The sequence below is a fragment of the Centroberyx gerrardi genome, chromosome 13, assembly GCF_048128805.1.
Source record: "Centroberyx gerrardi isolate f3 chromosome 13, fCenGer3.hap1.cur.20231027, whole genome shotgun sequence".
NCBI lineage: Eukaryota > Metazoa > Chordata > Actinopteri > Beryciformes > Berycidae > Centroberyx > Centroberyx gerrardi.
The window spans coordinates 19,655,283-19,676,314 of record NC_136009.1 but is presented as its reverse complement, the minus strand read 5'-3'; the positions used below and the strand labels follow the sequence as shown (position 1 = coordinate 19,676,314).

At 44.5% G+C, this 21,032-nt stretch overlaps 1 protein-coding gene across 2 annotated transcripts in view; it reads right to left on the bottom strand.

Annotated features, from left to right (window-relative positions):
- The window catches only part of mib1 (MIB E3 ubiquitin protein ligase 1), a 53,822-nt gene that overhangs the window by 25,887 nt on the left and 6,903 nt on the right, over positions 1-21,032 (bottom strand). For both annotated transcript variants that reach the window (XM_071910843.2, XM_071910844.2), the window contains exons 4-12: positions 18,625-18,729; positions 17,502-17,568; positions 16,343-16,547; positions 15,414-15,597; positions 13,917-14,061; positions 13,632-13,765; positions 12,527-12,634; positions 12,116-12,313; positions 11,757-11,908 (exon numbers count right to left, since the gene is read on the bottom strand). In XM_071910843.2, the coding sequence (XP_071766944.1) occupies positions 11,757-11,908; positions 12,116-12,313; positions 12,527-12,634; positions 13,632-13,765; positions 13,917-14,061; positions 15,414-15,597; positions 16,343-16,547; positions 17,502-17,568; positions 18,625-18,729 (1,298 nt within the window). The remainder of the gene's footprint in view (positions 1-11,756; positions 11,909-12,115; positions 12,314-12,526; positions 12,635-13,631; positions 13,766-13,916; positions 14,062-15,413; positions 15,598-16,342; positions 16,548-17,501; positions 17,569-18,624; positions 18,730-21,032) is intronic.

Genomic DNA, 21,032 nt, shown 5'->3' with positions numbered 1-21,032 from the left:
GACTTTTTACATGTTGTCTTTTTCTTTTTTTTAATGCCTTTTTGGTTCTTTCTTAAACCAGTCCATTTTTGAAGTAAAGTGAGGGGTGGGGGAGGTCACTGTCTTTCTTAATTGATGGGAGGTAAGTTTGAGGACATGTCGCACTTTTAAGTCCGAGGATGGCTGAATGGGGCGGAAGGATGGAATGTGGCTATCAGAGGGATGACGAAGCATCAGAATAACGAACGGCGGGCGGGCCGGGAGTTCTAAACAGGGGAAAAAGCGGATTGACGGCACACAGCTGTGAGAAGTGTATTAACACAGATGTGGGGGGGGGAGGAGGAAGGTGAGGATGGGTGGGAGGGGATATTGGGCGGCAACGGTTGGCTGTGTAGATGTGTGTCACTGGCTGAACCCATAGCACTTAGGGTAGTAACCCAGTTTCTTCTCTCTCTCTCTCTCTCTAACGGTTTGCTATAGGCTAGGCAGGGCATGCAGGGCACACAGTACTGCAGTGCTATCGCCCAAACCAGAACAGACACAACGGCCACCGAGCTCATTCGCTTGTTCACGTTCCCCAACCTCCAGCCCACTGTCGGTAGGGAGGAATTTCACCCCCTCTCTCTCCTATTTGCTCACCCTCTCGGGTGGCTGTGACATTTCCTAAACGGGACGTCACACCTTTAGGACCAGGCTCATCCACCTGCCCAACCCTATCTTTGTGCTGAGAACAACTGTCACCTCCGGTTCAACCTCTCCTCATTGCTATTCTAAACCCTTCTCCGCTAAACACATTGCACCACTTTTTGCCATTTATACAGTTATACACCACCCATTCTCCAAAATCACCTAACAGCAACACCTAATCTTGCCCCCCACCCCATTCATTTTCTCTTTACACCCGTTGCCTCAGCATTCAGCCTGCTAGTTGGCAAAGCGGGGTTGGGGGCAGTGTTGACTTGTGGAATGTGTTGGTCTGGGGCAAAGATTCATTAGAGACTTACTGAACATTTCACGCCACCATGCAAATGGTTATTGATCTATTCCACCCACTCTCCAATAGAACAGCTGCTCTCACTGTAAACACAGACAGGTGAAGCCACATCAGGGAAAAAGGAGGTGAGAAAAAAGGGAGCAAAAAATAGTGAACTGTGTGTTTGGGGGGAGAGAGAGATAGAGAGAGAGAGAGAGAGAGAGAAAGAGAGAGAGAGGAGAGGGAGGGGGGCAGTATACCCAGGACCAATCCACAAGTGCTGAGTGGGCATTAGCGCCTGCATGTGACCTATGGCCTGCCTCTGCGCCTAAAGCCCAAATCCTGCTCACAATAGCTTCCTGTTCCACTTGGATCACCCTCGCTTTCAAACATCAGCAAGCTCTCCAACAGGCCACTGGGGACGTCGCTGACACAGGAGAGACATGTGAGGGACAGATGAGAGGGAGGTACATTCTGGTAGAAGTGAGACGGGGGAAAGGAAGAAGGAAGAGTAGATATTTCAGGAGAGAGAGAGAGAGATGATGGTGAGGGGGAAAGACTGAGAGAGAAGTGGGAGGGGAGAGAGGTGAGAATGTGTAGTATGTCAGTAGGGCCATTAAGCTTGTAGGTGCACCCCTGCTCCCAGGACACAGCAACCGATCCTCGCACAAGACAAGGTGTACAAGGGGGCACACAACACCAAGGACGCTCTATCAAGGAGAAAACTCTTCCCTTCTTTGCTGCTGTTTCTGCCCAACCTTTAAATCAACCTCCTCCCCATTTTTTTTTCTGGAAGAAGAAAAAGGACCACCCTCTAACTGCTGAAAAAAGGGAGGTGGAAGAGAGCAGCACCCAAGCTGTATTCCTCCCCCTGATCCTCATGGTTTCTCCCAGTTCTCTAGAGGACAGCGGGGGTCACTGGGACAGCCGGCTATGGTATGGACTGCAACACTTCTGATATGTTCGGGGGCGGGGGGACTGGTGGTTCAGCCTTACATGGCAACTAAAGGAAAGCCTTGAGCGTTGAACTGAATTTACACTCAAAGTCACCTTACGGTGCAGACTGCCATACTTGGGAGAGAGAACGGTGAGGAAAAATGTTCTGCTCACAACTTCCCTGACCTTGGTGAAAGGTGAGAAAATGTCATATCTGAGATTACCTCCTTGGTGTACATACTTCTTTATGTACCCATATGAACATATGATAGCTATGGAATGTAAAGAAGTATGTATTCTTGGTGAGGTGTGAGTCCTCGCACTAGGAAAATGATGTTGGGCAGCACTGTCTAAGGATATGTCTCATGCTATGGAGATTGTTAATACGGCTGTGATCATGGTGTGAGTGAAAATAGCAGGCACAGTGGAGAGAGAGAGAGCGAGGGAGAGAGAGAGTGTGTGAATGTGAGTGGTAGGGCTCATACATTAGCTATACTGTCTCTGGGCAGTCTCACTGCAGCAATAATCGCTGTAGGGAACTTACTGCTTTCTCAAACTGGCTGACTTGGCCAATAAAAATCTCTCATCCAAGATATGCCAACAATTCTTAGGACAATTATGTAGGTTACCATAAAAAGATAGCGATCATGTGTTTGGTCTTGCTCTGTTTAACTGACAGCAGTGTGAATTTAGCATACCACCTCCGCCAACTAAAGGGCTAACAGTCGCCCTGCGACATCGCCATATGAACAGGGCCTCCTTTCATTATTGGGTGATTTTACTGCATTACAGCCCTTGAAATGCGGCCAGCTGCAACTTAGCCCCAACTTCAGCAAGCAGAATGGTATGCTAGAGCTGCCCCTGACCATTAATACTATAATCTTTTCCAATAGTCCCACATGGCTCAGGCAGGAGAAAGAAGGGAAGGTGAATTGGGCCAAAACTCTGCCATCGCTGCTGCCTTTTTTTTTCTGTGCAACTGAAAGAGCAGGAGAGAGTTGCTGAGGAGGCAGATCAGAGAGGCGCTGAGGCCGCTGCTGCCACAAGCTGGCTCTACCCCAGTGCTGTATCATATGGCTGCCGTGTTAACCATCCTGTGTGTCTAACTATGACCCCCCCTCCCTTTATGCCCCCGCCCTCATCTCCGCCTCCACCCCCATCAACCCGGCTGCCCCATACTCCCCTCCCTGTTTCCCTTGATTCCTGCTCTCATTGTTCACGTTTGCTATGCTTGCCAAATGCTTTGCTGGGCCGCATGGCAGTCAGATTAGGCCATCGAAAAGTGACAATGCAGGATCAGGGTCAACTCTGGCCTGTCAGCTGATTCCAATTGTAGACTGCTTCAAACAAATAAAGGCAACAGAACAGGGACAGAGGGACAGAGAGAGAGAGAGCGCGAGGGGGGGAGGTGGGGAGCTGTTTGCATGGCCAGCTATTCATATCTAGCACTTTCACCTATTCTAATACCTTTCACTCTCTCGCTGCCCCCGTCCCTGGATCATGGACAAGGTCAGGCCAGTACCAGTTTAAGCAAGGGTTTACCCTCTTTTAACACATTTGCTTTAGATGCACTGCTTTGCTTGAGGTCTTTTTTCCCATTGCATTTTGGGTCCAGTTTTGAAAAGAAAAAAAACTAAAACATTTAATAAATCAGACTTTTAATGGGAGAAAATAGCCTGTGTGGGTGATGCGATAACTATTTGACGTCTGCATAGACAAATTAGCTAATTAGTGGCTCAACAAAATTGATTTACATTTACACCAGTGATTTTGCCTGCTACTGACAAACCTTGTAAGGCTGATCTATGAAACTGTAAAACTAAAACACCTATCTATATAAAACTGTTCCTTCATCAAACCCGGTTTCTTTTGTTAAATGGCAATGTTGTTTGGTAGAGGCTGCAGGATGGGATCTGTCTGTGCCGACAAAATGCCTACCACAGAAGTGCAGACCAGTGCAGTGGAGCAATGGAAAAGCATACGCATGCCACTTTAGTACTACAGCACTATTCTAATGAAATATACGACACTTCATTCTGAATTGATTAATATGCCAAGTCTACCGCCGACTTATTCCATTTGCCGTGGATGAGAAAAAAAAATGTAAGCTGAAGTGAGATGCTTAATGTTGACAGTCGGCAATCCTGTTTCACTGGCATCTGGGCAAAGGTTAAAAAAGAAATAAATATTTAAATCATAAACAGAAAGAAGTGGGGTTTGTAACCTACACATCCCTTTCCAACTTTCCATTTTTTGCTTCAGTAAAGTCATATTTGATGCATGAAGACTAAAATGGAGGCAGCACTCAAGGTTTTCACTGAGCCGAAGGGGAAGGGCCTAGGCTTGAAGGCAGACCTTACAACACCTCATGGTACACGCATTTGTAAAGGTTAACTATTTTGTTTCTTCAACAGATGCTAAATGGGATTAAAGCAGCTGATAATAACTCAACTTGAAAACAGCCACACTTTAATAGACAACTGAGAAAAGGTCACCTCATTAAACCAAAAAATACAAAATAAAAAGTCCTATTTCTGAAAAAGTTGAGGATGAGAGCTCCGGAAAGACAATGCCTTTTATTTCTCCATTTAGACCCATCTGCATGTGTCTCTGTTTGTTTGTCTGACTCTCTTTTCTGTCAAGACATTGGTTGTGACTGGGTTGTGAGTGTGTGTGTGTGTGTATATTTGGGGGGGTTCATGGCTTGCACTGCATGTTCCTCCTAGGGCCCTCAATAGCAATGACCTGCTGTCTGAGTGACACACACAGCAGATGCTGACATTATCAAATGCTCAGTGCCTGTCGTCCCCCCTGCTTTTGCCCTGTTATGGCCAGTAGACGAGGTGAGCAGCCTGGCCACCTGACTCTGCTCTGAGAGATTGTGTGTGTGTGTATGTGTGTGTAAGAGAGCAAGCATGTGTGTGTATGTTACAAATAGACCTGCCTCTGGTGTGCCATATCAAGCTGGCCCTGTGTTGACCTCCAGCCTGTCTACAAGCAGTTCTGTATATCCCTCAGCTGTCGCTGGCCACTCTGAGAAACTCACTTGTGCCTTGGCAGAAAAAAGTCAATAATTATAAAAGCTGACTATGCTTCAAATCCCTCTTACAAAATAGTACAAAGAAACATTAGCGATGATAAAAGAGAAAGCCGTGAGGGCCGAAAAAAAAAACAAGCCATAAACGGCATTATTTTACTGTGCGCGAAAGCAAAGAGACATAAAACAATCTGCCCTCAGTCATTGTTCATATTGTACCATCTAAAAATCAGTCTCTAGGACTTAAATGACTGTTCTAAATTAATGTTGTGACTTGACACCCCAGAGTGCTGCTGTAGGAGTGCGAGTGAGAGATTGTGTGCGTGTGCGTCTGCATTTGTCTGTTGGCCGTCTTGGTGACCGGAGCGGCAGTGTGCTTGCAGCAGGGCCCATCTGTCAGAGCCTGTAATTGCTACATGACTCCAGGACATTTGACTCAAGTGCACCGCCACAGATTATTATTATCCTTTTCTCAGGGAACAATTTTTCTCACTCTCTGGGAGGGGGCGAGAATAAAACTTAAAAAGATAGCAACGAGGACAAATAGCCTGCCTGGGAGGCAGCAAAGGAGAAAGTTAGGTAGGGTTAATCAACTGCACCTATGTGTTTGCTGGTGTGGTGGCCTATGGTGTATAGTGTGCCATATAGAGTGGGTGAAAGTGAGCGAGAGAGAGAGAGAGAGAGAGAAAGAAAGAGAGAGAGAGAGAGAGAGAGAGAAAGAGAGAGAGAGAGTTGTCCATTTCAGCTAGTGGGTGCACACAGTATGACGAGCCACACCTCAGCTGCTGATGAGATGTTCAAATGCAACATGTCCTCTCCTTGCTCCCATGTGTCATTCTACTGGCTCCGTTGGACAAAACTATATTGCGGTAGAGACTCAGAACACTTCACTAACAGTTCCCATTTCTGTCTCTGAAAACGGCGATTCCACAATGCTTTGCTAAAGCTGGTAAAATGGAACCAAATCACCTCTTGAATGGATTTGGTCCCCTTCAACCAGCTGTAGCTATGCTTTGATGACTACGGGAGATCCCTTTGCTGCGATGACTTCAACAGAATCTCTGTAATGACCAGCAGGGCATGCAATGATGATGACTAGCCTATGACTTTCCCCTATCTGCAACATCTGGAGTGTTCATTGATTAAGTGTCATGTTCCATGCTAAATCTGTCTCTTTTTTGACTAATAAAAAGACCAATCCCAGCTTCAAACCTTTGGTATGGTCCCCTTTTCTGAGTTCTGAGTTCTGTTGCCTCTCTGCCCCCAGAGAGATTGATATTCTGACCACACCATCAACGGCTGTTTCAAAAATAGCAGGGGGTAGACATACTGTATGCGCTATTTCAGAAACACAGCGCTCACATGTCTGTGTGAGAATGTACGGCTGCCTAGCTAAGACACCTCCTAAACTGACTGTCACTGGATGATAACAGTCAATTACACTGTGGGGGGGGATTGGCAAAAAACAAGGGAGAGAGCCAACGCAGCACAGCAGGATACAATGGCATTGTAAAGAGGAGATCTGAGAAAGAATTAAGGGTGCAAGGGAAAGAAGGGGGTAGATACAGTTGTGTGGTTAGTGTGCACACCACACACACACACTCGCATACACACACACACTTTGGCCCCTTTCCCCTACAGCCTCCTGTAGTGAGGTTGGACAAGGAGGGGTAGATAAGAGCCAGATGCTCTAGAGGACAGGAGCTGAACGCACAAATCACAGGAGCAGACCCCTCACAGACAGTTACAGTCTCACACACTCACTCACTGCTGCCGCAGTATAGGCAGGCAGATCAAACTAAACCCCCATCGCACAATGTCCCCTGCCCTCCCTCCTTTTCTGTCTCTCTCCACCTCTCTCTTCCTAATTTGGCTGTCACTTAAGCCTATGTCAAACTGACCCGTTCTCTCACTCAGACAACACAAATCATATCTAGATGCAACATGACAAAATGGCTAGTTCAAAGAGTGATCTGAAATCACTATTTGTAGGCCTAATTATTCAAACTGATTCGGGGACAGGGTGGGCCTAGAGCAGTGGTTTCCAGTCCTCAGGACCCCCAAGTACTGCTGGTTTTCATTCTAGCTTTCATTCATTCTAGGGACTGATTTAGAGCTGGGACACCTGGTAAATGCAATTAAATACCTGGCAGGATAGAAAATCAGCAGTACCCTGGGTCCCGAGGAGTTGGGAACCATTGGTCTAGAGGACTCACAGGGTTGAAGGTGTTCAGCAAGTAGCTGACGATAAAATGTAAAATCAAAAGCCTTAGTAGACATCAAGTGTTTGATTATTGTAATCCTCACATCACCTTCAAAGAGACATTCCTCTTTCGAATTTTGGAAAAATGGGCTTGTGTTTGGCCAATAACCATGACAACCTATGCGGGTAATGTAAGAGGAGTTAGCCTACACAATTGCAGTAGCCCAATCAAGCCTTTCCGATTCACCTAATCTGAGTGAGCGAGAGAGGGTGATAAACTTCTAATTCCACCAATGCCAGCAGCGGCGAACAGTGGAACACAGCGGTAAGTCCCCAGAAATACAAACATTTGACCCATTTTGCACAGTTGTATCTCCACAGGCCAAGAACACTATTTTCTATCTAATTATGATCCCTGTTATGACGACTACCATTATGGCGTTGCCTATTAGTTCTGGCAGAGTGAACCATTAGATTGGGAATACTTGTCGGCATTTCAGAGCAAAGCGTGAACACGAGCAGTGCCCTGTGTACTCCAGGTGAGGCGATTACCATACGGGGCTGTCCTGTATGTTGCAGTATTAAAAGAAGGCTGGGCGCCATATTAAAGAGAGGGAGGTGGGCAAATATTAAAAGGGGGTGACATGTAAAAGGGTGCAGACCGCCGCTGCAGGGCTTGTTTGGAGCCCGTTTATGAGTCACGGGCTATTAATCGTATTGTTTACAGTGCTGTAGCAGCTACTGGCTTCTAGCAGCCCGAGGGAGAGACACAGAGACGAGCCAGGCTCGCCTCGCAGGCAGAAGCTGCGGTAAACACACACAGACAGAACACACATTATGGATGTCCGAGGAAAACCTTTTCCTAACTTGTTACCATTGGTTATTCCAGTGCTTTCAATTTACTAGCAATTGTAAAACTTAACAACTAGGCCTAATTTATGAGGAATTGTATTTATACACGGGGTAACTGTGTGTGGGTGTATGCGTGTGTGTGTGAGAGTAATGAACAGGGTGATATATAGTTAAGCTCCCAGATTACCGGGCACCCCTGCTGGTGGAGTTGATTTGTCTCTTTGGGACTCCACAAGGCCAGATTCATCTGTCACCTACAGGGTTCCTCCTCTGTCTCCTCCTCCATCTTCTTTCCACCATTGGAAGACCCACCAGCGTTCTTACAAAGCCCAGACACATTACACACACACACACCAGGGTCTCTGATGCACTCTCCGCTTGGGTCCAAAAAACTAGCATTTGATGTTGATAGCTTACATCGCTTATAAAGAGAAAGTGTGGCAGAACACAAGCCAGCGAGAGTGGTTTTTTTCCGTTTTACATGGAGTGGTCTTGTCGTAGTGTTGATCAGAAAAGATAGATTAGATTTGTTTTAGCCAGGCTTCTAGCAACTGTACACCAGAACATTCTGTGCCGTTGCTCAATCTAAACATGAGGAGGAGGAGTGGACGCAATTATGAACGTTATTGTTGTGAAGCAATGATAACGACAATCATTAGCCAGCCACCTAAATGAGAGGAGTCCAGCTTCACATCCTTCTTCCGAGAGGCTCAGCGCTGCTTCCGATCCAAGCACCTCTTCATGACGTTTACCGGGGGTACTTTTCAGCTATACGATTCTACAGCAGGACTTCCTCCAAGCACTAAATCGAAACAACCTCCTCCCCACTAAAAAACACACCAGTCAAACTACTTTCACTTCAACCTAGGGAGAGATTTTCAAGGGTTTTAGGACTTGGGCTGAATCTAGAGGACTGTCTCCACGATATTGCGGGAGCTCGAGCGTGAAATAAAAGTAAATGGCCAGATTGGAGAAGGCAACATATATCTTCGTTTCTCTGAAGGCGAGGGGACAGAGCATGGACCAAAGCAAGTGCCACACACACACACACACACACACGCACAACACGACAGGGGCCCTGCAATGGAAAATACTGACTCTAGTACTTTTCACCTCCAAGTCAATAACAGACTGAGGCCTGTGATATTACACACAAGAGGGTGCTATGTAAGTCCTAAGGGTGACCAGCACTCTACTTCCTTCTACACTGAATTCTGGTGTTCTGGTCTGCCCTTTACACACACACATAAGGCTTCATATAAAACTATAACTGAACATACTGTATATATATGTAAAATATTACGGCGCTATGAAAATGACTCCAATACATTTCCGGGTATGAGGCTTCCAGTACAATATCAAGCACAGGTTGATTACAGTCCAGATTACTGTCTAATAGGCTATGTATCAGGGTGCTGGTTGGTCGAAGCAGGCCGGGGCTTTAGACAGGCTTTAATGCAGGCTGTGCCAGAGGTGGAGGGCCGGATCTGGCCACGCTTGTGGCAGGTGGCAGGTGCTCCACTGCCCTCTGACCCCAATTCCATTTGTCCTCATGCCAAAAGAATGTGTGCCAGTGAAGGGAATGACATTTGGCCTGGGACAAACACACACACACACGCACACACCAAGAGCTCAGCCAGGGAGGCAGCTGTTGACTTTTCGAAAAAAACACTCCAGAGTCTATAATCCTGACCCTATAACACCAATGTCCATCACCTTAAGAGGCCCTGGATGATCAACCTGATACAGACAGCAGTCTCTCTGAACCATCCTTAATATTCTCATGGTTGAGAGACCAGAATAACCCCGCCACAGAGTGGAGTTGCAACCAGGTGGAGCCAGAAATAGCTGTGGCCAAGGACGAGGCAAACCGCTGCTGCTGTTGCCACGCAGGCCACCCGCTTCAGGCCAGCCGCTTTAGGCTAGCCTCTGCTAACAACACAGAGCAATAGACCAGCATAACAGTAAAAAGAAACAACTAATGAACTTCAAGGGCTATTAGCTACATGGCAAAAAAAAAATCACAACATGACAGATGCTTTCAGGGCCTCAAAGGTAGTCTAATGTCAATTTAAGTCCATACCATCTGTTGGGGAGATGGATAAAGCCTATAGGCCTGCTTCAAACTTCAATGAATGTCAAACTGCATTGAGTGCCAAAATAGATCTAAAACCAATATTAATGTAAAATGTAAACACTGAAATAATGAACACAACCGCTAATCTTCCCTGAACTTTTGGGGTCTCATATCTGCACAAAAATCAAATGGACATTTGGCATGGACAATTGGCATTTAACTACTTTTGAATTTTAAATGGAATCTGTGGGCAAGAATTCCAAACGATTATCCATATAATGCTGCCATTTGATTATTATTATTTGATTGTACCTGTGCAAGCAGCAGAATATAGATACAGTCTTCTATGATTTAGGCTTTGCAGTTGTTAAAAAGGCTTTGCAGTTGTTAAAAAAACATTCTGCTTTGTTCTGTTTTAAAATGGCAGAGCTATTTGAGGAGAAACGCATGAAGACACACTGTGCGGTAACTCACTCTACAACCTACTGATTTCTCTCAAATTGTATTCAGAATTTTTGTAAATTGATGAATGCAGTAGCGTATTAGATTGTGCCCGATTGTGGCAAGGCGACACTTAATAAAATGTGATCGACTTTTGTGCAGTTTGAATGAAACTTGTGTAGCCCGCTAGTAACCTGGGTAATCTTGCAGGTAATTAATTATACATACAGAGTTCCTGCATATTTTTCATATTAATCCTTTTTTCAGTTTTGGTTGTTGTTTAATATGATGTATGCTGATAGTGGCCTGACAATATGATAATCAACTAGGCCCAAACAATTCACGGCTGAAGATTATTCTTCACAACAAATATTACAATATATGAAATGACCACATATTGTGAGATGCTATACTTTTCCAGATGCTTGAGACCTGCACAGGAACACTGCACTGCAATGGAAGGTGGAAAAACCTAGTCTGTCTCCTAATTCACGTCTTTACTACACTACAATTCAAATCTTCAGATCATTGGCGTGAGCCCGGAAGTCATTCATTCCTATGGAGGATGATTAAGTAACGGATTAGGAGTAACAGATTAGTGCCCCAGCAGTGGCCACTGGCAATGGATGGTTGCCAGACACAGAAGATGAATTTTAGCTGTGGTTTTATGAGACAGCAGCTTGAAAACAACGTCTCTCTGCATTAAATGAGTCTCACAGAAAATTTGGGATTTTTGAAAAAGTTTTGACTTATTTTCAAAAGTTTCATATTGGTTGATAATAATGATGTTGTTGGTTATTATTATCATGTGGTTTGCCATTTTATTTTTTCAATAATTAAAGAGACGTTATTAAATGTGTAAGTGTGTGTGTTCTGAAATTGTTTCTTAGTTTTCTAGTTGTGCCGAGTGGAATGTTCAGTACAAAAGTAAAAATTTATCAGTTGAGATATTATTCAACTCTCAACATTTACGGAAAATGTTTGTGGTATGATTGCCAGAAGTGCACCCCAAAACAGTTAGTCTCGTGCCTGGCCATATCTGTGAACTGTGAGGACAATAGAAATATGCAAGGCTTTTATGGTAATATCTTAAGATTAGGCATGTCGGGATCTAATCTAGGCTTTATTGGCAGCATGAGGACAATTGTTGAGATCTGGAGGAATTCTGCCTCCACAGATTCCACGTAATAATTTCCTGGACCCTGATAGGACATCAAGCAGAGGCGACAGCTGGCGGCGGCAGGGGTGTGTCTCTTACCTGGGGTTTCCTCGCAGGGCGGCGTGATGCAGGGCATTAAAGCCATTGTTGTTGGTGATGGTGACGTCGGCACCAGCCTCAAGCAGCACTGAAAGCATGTCATCTCTCTTCTTGCTGATGGCATCATGCAGGGGCGTGTCACCCTCCGAATCCTGTGGGGGGAAACCTCTTGTCACTTACTGTCACTCAGTAATTCACACCATCTATGTCATGTCAAGTCAAAAACGACCTCTCCACTATTATAACAAACACATCTCCATACTGGAATCTGCATGAAAAGCAATGCACACCATTGACATTTCTAATGTCATATACTGCGTTGTGGAGCATTTCTGTGCAGGTGAATAAAAAAATTATACCTGGAGGCTAGGGTGGCAGCCAAAGTCCAGCAGGGTTTTGACCACCTGCAGGTGGCCCTTGTTGACAGCAATGTGTAGTGGCGTCTGCCTACGCTTGTTCCTGGCGTTCAAGTCAGCCCCGCCCCTCTGCAGCACCTCAATGACAGATCCCTCATCACCAAAGGCTGCGTGGTGCACCGCCCGGTCTCCATCTTTGTCCTGAGGACAGTGACAAACCAGCATAATGACTCAATGCTAAGACTGATTGGATTTCCCCACTTTTTCCACTCATGATGTGAAAGACTGAAGGCTAAAATAGGCTGAGATGCGTGTGTGTGTGTGTGTTGGTGGTTCTAATAACAATTTAATGGCATGAATAATTAAGGCAAGTATGAATACTGAGGGAAGAAGAGTTTCTTTAACTATACAAACCTCAGCCTCCAGGTCAACGTTGTGTTTGAGCAGCAGCTTGAGCACATCCACGTGACCGTTCTGACTGGCTGCCTGCATAGCAGTGTGTCCAGCACACTGTCCGTTCACCTGCAAAGACGTGAAAAGTCAGAGTGAGAAAATGTGTGTGCGTTTGTCAATGTCATGTCGCATGTTTTTATGGATATCAACTGAACTAGCTGTTCACCTGAAGCACCACCAGATTAGTGAGTTTGTGTTTAAGTGTGTGTGTGTGTGTTTAAGTGTGTGAGTATGTGTATGTGTGTGTGCACGCTTGTGTGTGTGTGTGTGTTTCATCACCAACTGCAGCACTGCAATAACTCAGAGCATAAATATTAATGCGGACTCCTTTGGGAGTCTTGAGACGTCTCTTGTCCTGGCGGGCGGATCACTTGGCCAGGCTCAGTGTGCTCAGCTTTAAGCAAATAATTCCACTGAAAGGCGGTAGGGCACCTGGCCAGCCTTCACCACACTGACACACACACACACACATATAGATGCACGCACGCGCATGCACACACTCTGAGTGAGGACAGTATTGCAGAGCATTCAGGAGGCTAGACCTAACCAGCTCTCATAAGCTGTATGGAGCACAGGCCTCTGTCCCCCACAAATGGGTGTTTGCCCTAGCCTGTAGCCTGTGTCAGGACAGAATCTGTGGCCATACGGGGTTTATAGACCTCAACCTGATGCTGAGAGTGAATCAGGCCTGTGCTGCAGTGCACACCAATGCCCCTTGGTACCTCCTCTGGGTCCAGGCTTAATACTTTTCAGATTGAGAGAGGCGCAGGAGTGGGAGGATCTCACAGCCCTCTCCTAGGAGACTCCCAGCCTCTCCTCCATATACTGAGAGCAGAGCAGAGCAGAGCCAGGGCCAATTCAACTGCAATTATCAGTGTACTTGGATAGATTTTATTTTTTCAAAATGTTCAATGGCCAAATGAACTGCAGCTAAGGTTTGTATTTTCATGCCATGGTAATATAATTTTTTCTTTTATATTTAAAAATGAAACCTCATCTCGACAGCCCCTCCATCCATCTCAACCAGCCTCCTCTGATACCAAAGCATGCCGGGTTGAGCACTTACGTCCACGTCAGGTCTCTTGAGGATGTCTTCCACCTTGGCCAGGTCTCCATTGGCTGCTGCCTTGACCAGCTCCTCGTTGATGTCTCCAGACTCTTGGGTCTCAAACAGTTTCTTCAGCAACTGAGACAGACGTTCTGGCCGGACAGGGATAGAACAACATCAGAGTTGTGTGTGAGAGGGAAACATGGAGCGACAGGGACAGAGAGCGAAAAAGACACTGTGTCTTTGCACGTCAGTAGTGTTGCACTGTATTGAGTTGCATGTGTATAATGTGTTTGTGCCTACCTCCGGAGGCGTTGCTGACAGCTGAGCCAGAGGGGGCAACCTTGGTGACAGCAGCAGGATTGTACGTCCACGAGGTGCCGCAAACCTCGACCTTCAGGTCACTGTCAGAGTAGATCTGCTGCACACGGCCCACCTTGCCTAGGGTCTGTTGAGACAAATGACAAACTCATTAGTATAAGGAGGGGTGTTTGTCTCTGGGCTATGTATGTAACCGTGTCTTGTAACTGAGTGAGATACAGAGAGACCATGAGAACGATGGAGAGAGAGAGAGAGAGAGAGAGAGAGAAAGTGTGAGAAAGAGCGAGTACGAAAAAAGGAAACAGAGAGATAGGAGGAAGGGATGAAAAAGGAGAAAATACCAGCTCAACAAAGCAATTGTCCTAAAAGGAGGAAAAAAAAGGCCAACCCATTGCAAAAGATAAAAAAAAATGACAGACAAAAGATTATCACAGGCTAATTTAAAGTTTTGTTCTCATTATTCATTCAGAGGACATTTGCTTGCATGAGAGAGAAAAAAAAAAAAAAAGAGAGAGAGAGAGAGAGAAAGAAACACACAGAGAGAGAGACCCTTCTATTAGCTAGACTATTCCTCATCTATACAGCCAATAAATGCATCCTCTCTGGGGCTTCAGAGGACACACCAAAATGCTTTCCAATTTCAAATCATATCATCCCGATCCTGGCTGCATGAGGAAGAGGCACTTTGAGTCTGTCGAGCTGGAGCTGAGGTTGTCCTGGAGGATGCCATCAATAACAGCGACTGCTGCAGTAGGAGCAGCAGCGGGCGGCGAACAGCCGTGGTTAGTGATCAAAGCTACAGCCCATCTCAGGGTTTTAAGGCTCATTAGCTGCTGAGGGGGGCTAGTTTGGCAGGGACAAGTGCCATATTGGAGTAGACCGGCGTTACATAACCTAAGGCATATTGGGCAGCAATGAATAAACTTTATAATAAGGGAAGAAAACAGTGTTGTTGCGATAGAACAAAAAATAAATAAATAAATAAATAAGCAGCATAACGGCCATAATCCTTATCGTGTGCAGGCTAATTTGGTGGGGAGGAATCTTTGTTACCATGTTTCTGCATATCAACAATACTGTAACATCACAGTCATTTCTACAGCGGAGACGAGCGACTGGCACTGACTAAAGTGCAGAGTGAACAGCAGAAAATTACACACAGGCGGTGAGACTCATTGGACCTAATTTCTAAAACGTTCTTGCATACAAATTTTGTGCCTATGACAAAATCCAAGTAGAAGTTGAGATTTATAAAAAAAAAAAATTATCTTGATGCCAAAATCAGTATAGGTGGTTGTGACTTTCTCCCATTTTTAGTGATGAATCAAAAGATAAAAAAACATTTCCATCATCATTCAAGGTATGATACATCATACAATGGCATCAGGGTTAAAGTGTAAGGACATTTCTATAAATAAGGCCCATTGTGTGGGTGGTTAAATTTGCATGCATGGGTGTGCACATCTTCCCATCTCTTACAGGCAGCATCGCCTCAGCCCACTCTCCATGGCCCCTTTGCAGCAGCTTGATGCGGTCGATATCATAGCATATCTGGACCAGGTCTCCCACTAGGAACTGGGAACTGCCTCCCTCTGCCCCGGCCGCCACCTCGCCGCTACGCACCACGTTGGCCTTTGTTAGCACTGCTGGGTTGAACGTCCACCTGAGGATACAGACAATAACTTGCTCAAGAAATGCAGACTAGGTCACTCACTATTCAAAAAATATAATATCTAAACAAGTATAGATTCTGTGCAGTCACACAGCATATTCAAGGTTTTGCAAGGTACGGCTAGCTTTCTAAAAATTATATTAAAACATTTTTTTTTAAATGCAAATAGCAGCCATAATCCATGTCAGAGAGGGTTGTGATAAAAAAAAAATCAGTCGTTTTGGTAGATAAGATTTTTATTTTCTTATCTTTTTTTTTTTTTTTTATATATGGTTTTTCCAATACTATACATGCCAAAAAAGGAGATTAATGAGTAGTCAGAGTGGACACTGTTGTTCCTTGTGAATACTAGAAGCAGACTGTGGATGTTGTGTGAAAATTTGCAGCTAAGGTTTGAAGATTAATAGGTACGGTTACATTTTCATAACAGAACTTTTACTTTCTTTTAGATAAATAAATAAACTGTTATAATAAAGTGTTATAAACCATTATCTAGTTTGACAGTTCACATGCATTGAGGAGTGAAGGGTCTGACTCTTGATTGCACTGAACTGAAAAGGTTAATATATTTACGTCATGAAATACATAAAATGGAGACCTAAAACACAACGCATAGGGAACTATGCAGACAAGGAGTAGCGCTGCCAGGAAACACCGGGCCAACCTGCATTTTCATCAGTCCCATTCAATGGGAGCCAACCCATCTGAGGGAGTGTGCTGTGTCCTTGGGCCTCACCTGTTCCCACTGGGGTACTGAACAACGATGTCGTGATCCTCATCTATGCCGCATACAGTTCCAGTGGTGGTGAGGGTCTCGAACATACCATCGGTCCACCCCCCGTGGCCATGCTGGAGGGACTGGACAATCTCTAGGTCCAGGTCGATGTTGACCAGGTCTCCAATCTGAAGACCTCCGGGATTCCTGTTGCCATTCTGCTCACCTGGGAGATACAGGAGGGAAAATTAAGTGCATTAATAATAAAAGTGCATTCATATTTGTATAGCACTTAAGTTATGAAAATAAAGTCTGTTGAAAGCATTCAATTTTCAATTCAATCTTAAGGGCTTTACTAGCACGAATGTGGAAAGACAATAACGCTACAGCATGAAAGTATAAAATCAACATTGTTTTGAAGAGGAAAAATAAATGTGTCTATATCCGAGTATAATAATGTAGTTCCCTCATGTTCAAGTTATACAATTAAAGCCCGCATAGGCAGGTTTTATAAGTTGACATCTTGCTAGAATTCAGTAATCCTCATGTTGGATGAACATAATATGTCAATCTCAGCAATATTGATTGCGCCATTGCTCTGCTGTTTTACTTTCAATGAAAATTTTGAGGCTTGGGCATCTCTGTTTATTAGTCTTCCTGGTTTCTTTCAAACTTACCTACCGCGGCTTTAAAAAGACCATACTGACTCAAAACATCATAACGGTAGACTAAGGACTTGATATACTTCGATATTGCACCAGTAATACAGATGTGAAATATTTCTGTATGCGATCAAGTGCAGGTGCAGCACTGCTGTATGGAATACACTTATACACTTGAAAATCACTGGTATGTGTGAATGATGACACAATCAAACTTAAGGTGGCTTTTGCTGCAGTGTTGGATCTGTTGCCAAGCCCAGCCCAGGTATCCCTGACCAATAAGGTACTAGAGAGACATTTCATTCCTGGAATTCTTGGAATACTGAAACTGCATGACCTGCGTCTGTACTCTACTCTTGAGGCAGCCAGGTGACTGTGTGGTGCTGCCATCTAGTGGCCTGACAAAGTTAACTACAAAGGACGCTCTCCATAATGTCCTTGGAATTCACTGCACCAGAACGATAGGTGAGAGAATTGGTGCATTAATGACGGTGGACACAGATCACTGGCTTACTTACCTAGCACGGGACAGTGGTCTCGGTAAAATGAGCCTCCTTTGGCATCCTGGACGCATTTCAGGTCCGACTGAAGGAGATAAGAGGGAAGGAAATAAGATAATTAGCTGGGGTAATTCGATTAGAGAAGGAGCATGATCATGAATTATGTCACTGAGAATTCACACACTTCAAGCTGCAATGGCTCTGTAGTAGCGTAGAATACCAACAATTGCAGTACCCTAAGGGCAAGCAAGGACAATGAAACATTACATTGCTAGAGAGCGAAAGCGTTATATCGTTTGTGATGACTCAGATGTGCAGCTACTGTGGCAGAGTTAGAGGGCAGAGATGATTATGAGGCAGTGCAGACATTTCTCTGAACTGAAGGGACCCTACAGTCTTCAGTAACACAAGTCTCAGCGAATGAATCATTTAAGTCTATGCTAATGTATCCGGCCACCAGGATGCATTTTGATCTTGTGACACTGTATGCACAAACTAGTCATTAGAGAACAGGAAAAGGTGTTTGCTTCACTGGCTTTATTTGTAATATACAGTCAGCTGCAGTGCCTTTGTACTTGTGCGCAGGGTTTTCCCATTGTCTTAATCAAGAGACAAAGCCAAGTTAAAACTGTCAAGATGGGGGGTCTAATCCATGACTTGTTTAATCCAGAGGCAGATGCCGTCTACCTTTCCCTCAAAACCATTTCAATCTATTAGAATAACAAAGGACAAATCTGTTACACAGCCGAGAAACCCAATTGGCCCCCTTTGTAAAAGGCATGGCCGGTCTCCACCAATGAGAAAGATGCTTTTCATTTGAGACGCGTGTGTAGCTGCAGCCCCAACAACCCCAAGAGGATGCCCCCCTCCTCTTAAACTGACCTCCATGTTCACTCTCTTCCCCTAAAAAGCAGAGAGGAACAGATTGCCTTTATCATGTAGATACCCTGCTCTTCCAGCTGCCTGCACAATGGCGCCTTACACATGCTGGCTGCGTGGCTCTCACAAAGGCCTGGCAGCAAAAGAAAGAGCCGTGGCCCTGTGGTCAAACACAAAAGCCACCTGACAGCTGATCTTTTGTAAGACTCTGTGTGTGTGCATGAGTGAGGGAGTGTGAGCGTCAGACTGGAAGTTTGCTCACCATTCCCTCGAAGCCAACTCTGTACAGGTTTTTGGCCCCATTGTCCCACAGTACGTAGGCAGCACTGTGAGGGCTGGCTGCACTCCAGTCCTGGATCTCTGTCACCTGTGGAGGAAGTGGAGGGTTGAGATGAGGAAGACAGAAAACAAAACATTAAACCAAGGTAGTTAAGAAGGAGTTTACATCAGAATTCCATGGAAATTGTTAGTCTAACAAATATTTTGGCATTTTGTAAGAAAGTATTCAACAGACTAATGTCTCATAAGTAGAGAGACAGGGATTTTTTTCTCGGTGGGAGGTTTCAAGCAGGTATTTTTCAGTGTAAAACTCAACATGATGATAATAATGTGATACTTTATTGATCCCCATAGGGAAATTATATTTTCCCTTGCTCCCTTCCATCAGAAGGTCAGAGTGCACGGTCAGCTACTAAATGGCAACCCTGGCAACTTCAGCAAAGTGGATGCTTGCTGACACAAGAACTTGAACCCGGGTTCCTCCAGTTGAAGGGTGGTCTCCCCACTCGCTATGCCACCCTGCTGTACATCTACCCAGCAAGCACATGGGCAGCAATCTGCACTCTCAGGCTCAGAGCTTCAGCTTTATCTACCACATCTTTGGACACGGTTACAGACTGTGTGCAGTGTGGGAATAGCTGAAAGTCATTGGCAAGTCGAAGTAGTTAATCTATAGACTGCATTGTCTGCAGTTCTGTATGCTGCACCATCACTGTGTTTCGACCTAGAGGAAAGTTTCATTCCCTAACTACTGGGAAATATTAGCAGTGGGAATCGGCAGAGACTGAACAATTTGATTAGGTTTTGATTCTTGGGGGTCACAATTTGATTCTGTCTTGATTCTCATCGCATTGCAATTTTAGATTCAATAGGCTCAACTTTTTATTGTTTTTTTCCCTCCACCAGTTGGCTACAGTTGCCAAATCTCTAAGAACATTTTTATTACACCTTTGTGACCATTACTACGTTTGTTTGCAGCGAACTCCTACAAATAATAAAAAAAGATGATCAAAAATATCATCAAGCACTGCCACACATGCACACAAACACACACACACACTCCTAGCACAAAACTTTGCTTCTCCTGACATGGTGCTAGTTGTACTATACTATGACTTGTGTTATACCAGACTTGGCTTATACAGGTCTAAGGACCAGCTCACAACCTGAGGGAAACAATGTGGTATGGGCATAAATAGACAATGATCAAGGAATAGAGGGTCAGCGTTTCAATTTGAAGAGCTCCCTTGACCGCTGTACATATCAAACAAGTGTGAAATAGATGATGATGAGTATTTCTCTATCAAATTTAGTTTTTAACTGCAAACATCAATTCAAAAAGAGATAGTCAGGATTTTTACATGAAACAAATTTCACTCCACCTGAAGTAGCACACCATTTTCATAAAATCGAGAAAGTGTCAGGAGCAGAGCAGTATTACAGTAAATTAATTCTTTAATTAACGGTTGCGCCCTAAGTAAATACAGAATTCTAATCGTTAGATTATTTTCAGGCCCTTTCCAGAGGTAATTGATTAATGGGCCTTAGGAGGTAATATTCACGCTAAACTAACGGCACATCTAAGCTGCAGGACATGTAATAGCAGTTTTCTGGAGAGCATATTGCTTACAGCATCATAAAACAATAATGAGATATGCCATTAAATAACACAGCAAAATGAAGTCTTAAATTGCCTGCAGGGACTCTTAAATTGAATACTTTGGGGTCTGGACCAGTGTCAAAATACAAGCGCTTTATAGCGCTGTTGCAATATAAATCTAAATAGACTGTGTTAAACAAATGCAACCTCATCAGACATTGTATTACTCTAGTGATGTATTTAAGCCTGGAATGACCTGCAGCAAGGAAGCCTGTTTATATTCTCAGTAAAGATGAATAAGAATGAGTGGGATGAAACCAAGGAATAAAGAAAGTTTTTCATTGACACATTCCACTAGTTCCTATAATTTCTACTGTTTTTGTTAGGATTCTTCTCCTTCTTTTTCTGCCTCAAAATGATCTGTACCTCAGAGATCGTAAGTCCTAGAGTAATCAAATCTGGTGGATAGGTTGATAGGTAGATTTCTTGGCTCAAGACAAATCCACTGCACATAGGCTACTTTTCATTTCCCTCCATTTCCTACTACCCAGAGTTATGAAAATCCAAACCGTTTGGCCATGATGCACAACTGAAGTTGACAGCGAAGACGCACTAACAGGAAGTGAGGTATAATTCCTAAAAGCTTGATGCGAGAGCAGCCAAACTTCAGATTCATATCTGGGATGGACCCCAAAGTGTGACAGACCACATTTGATCCTGCTGTCTAGCGCCGACATTCCAACAGCAACTTTTTCAAAATTTCTCCTACAAAGTTGTCTCAATCTCCATTG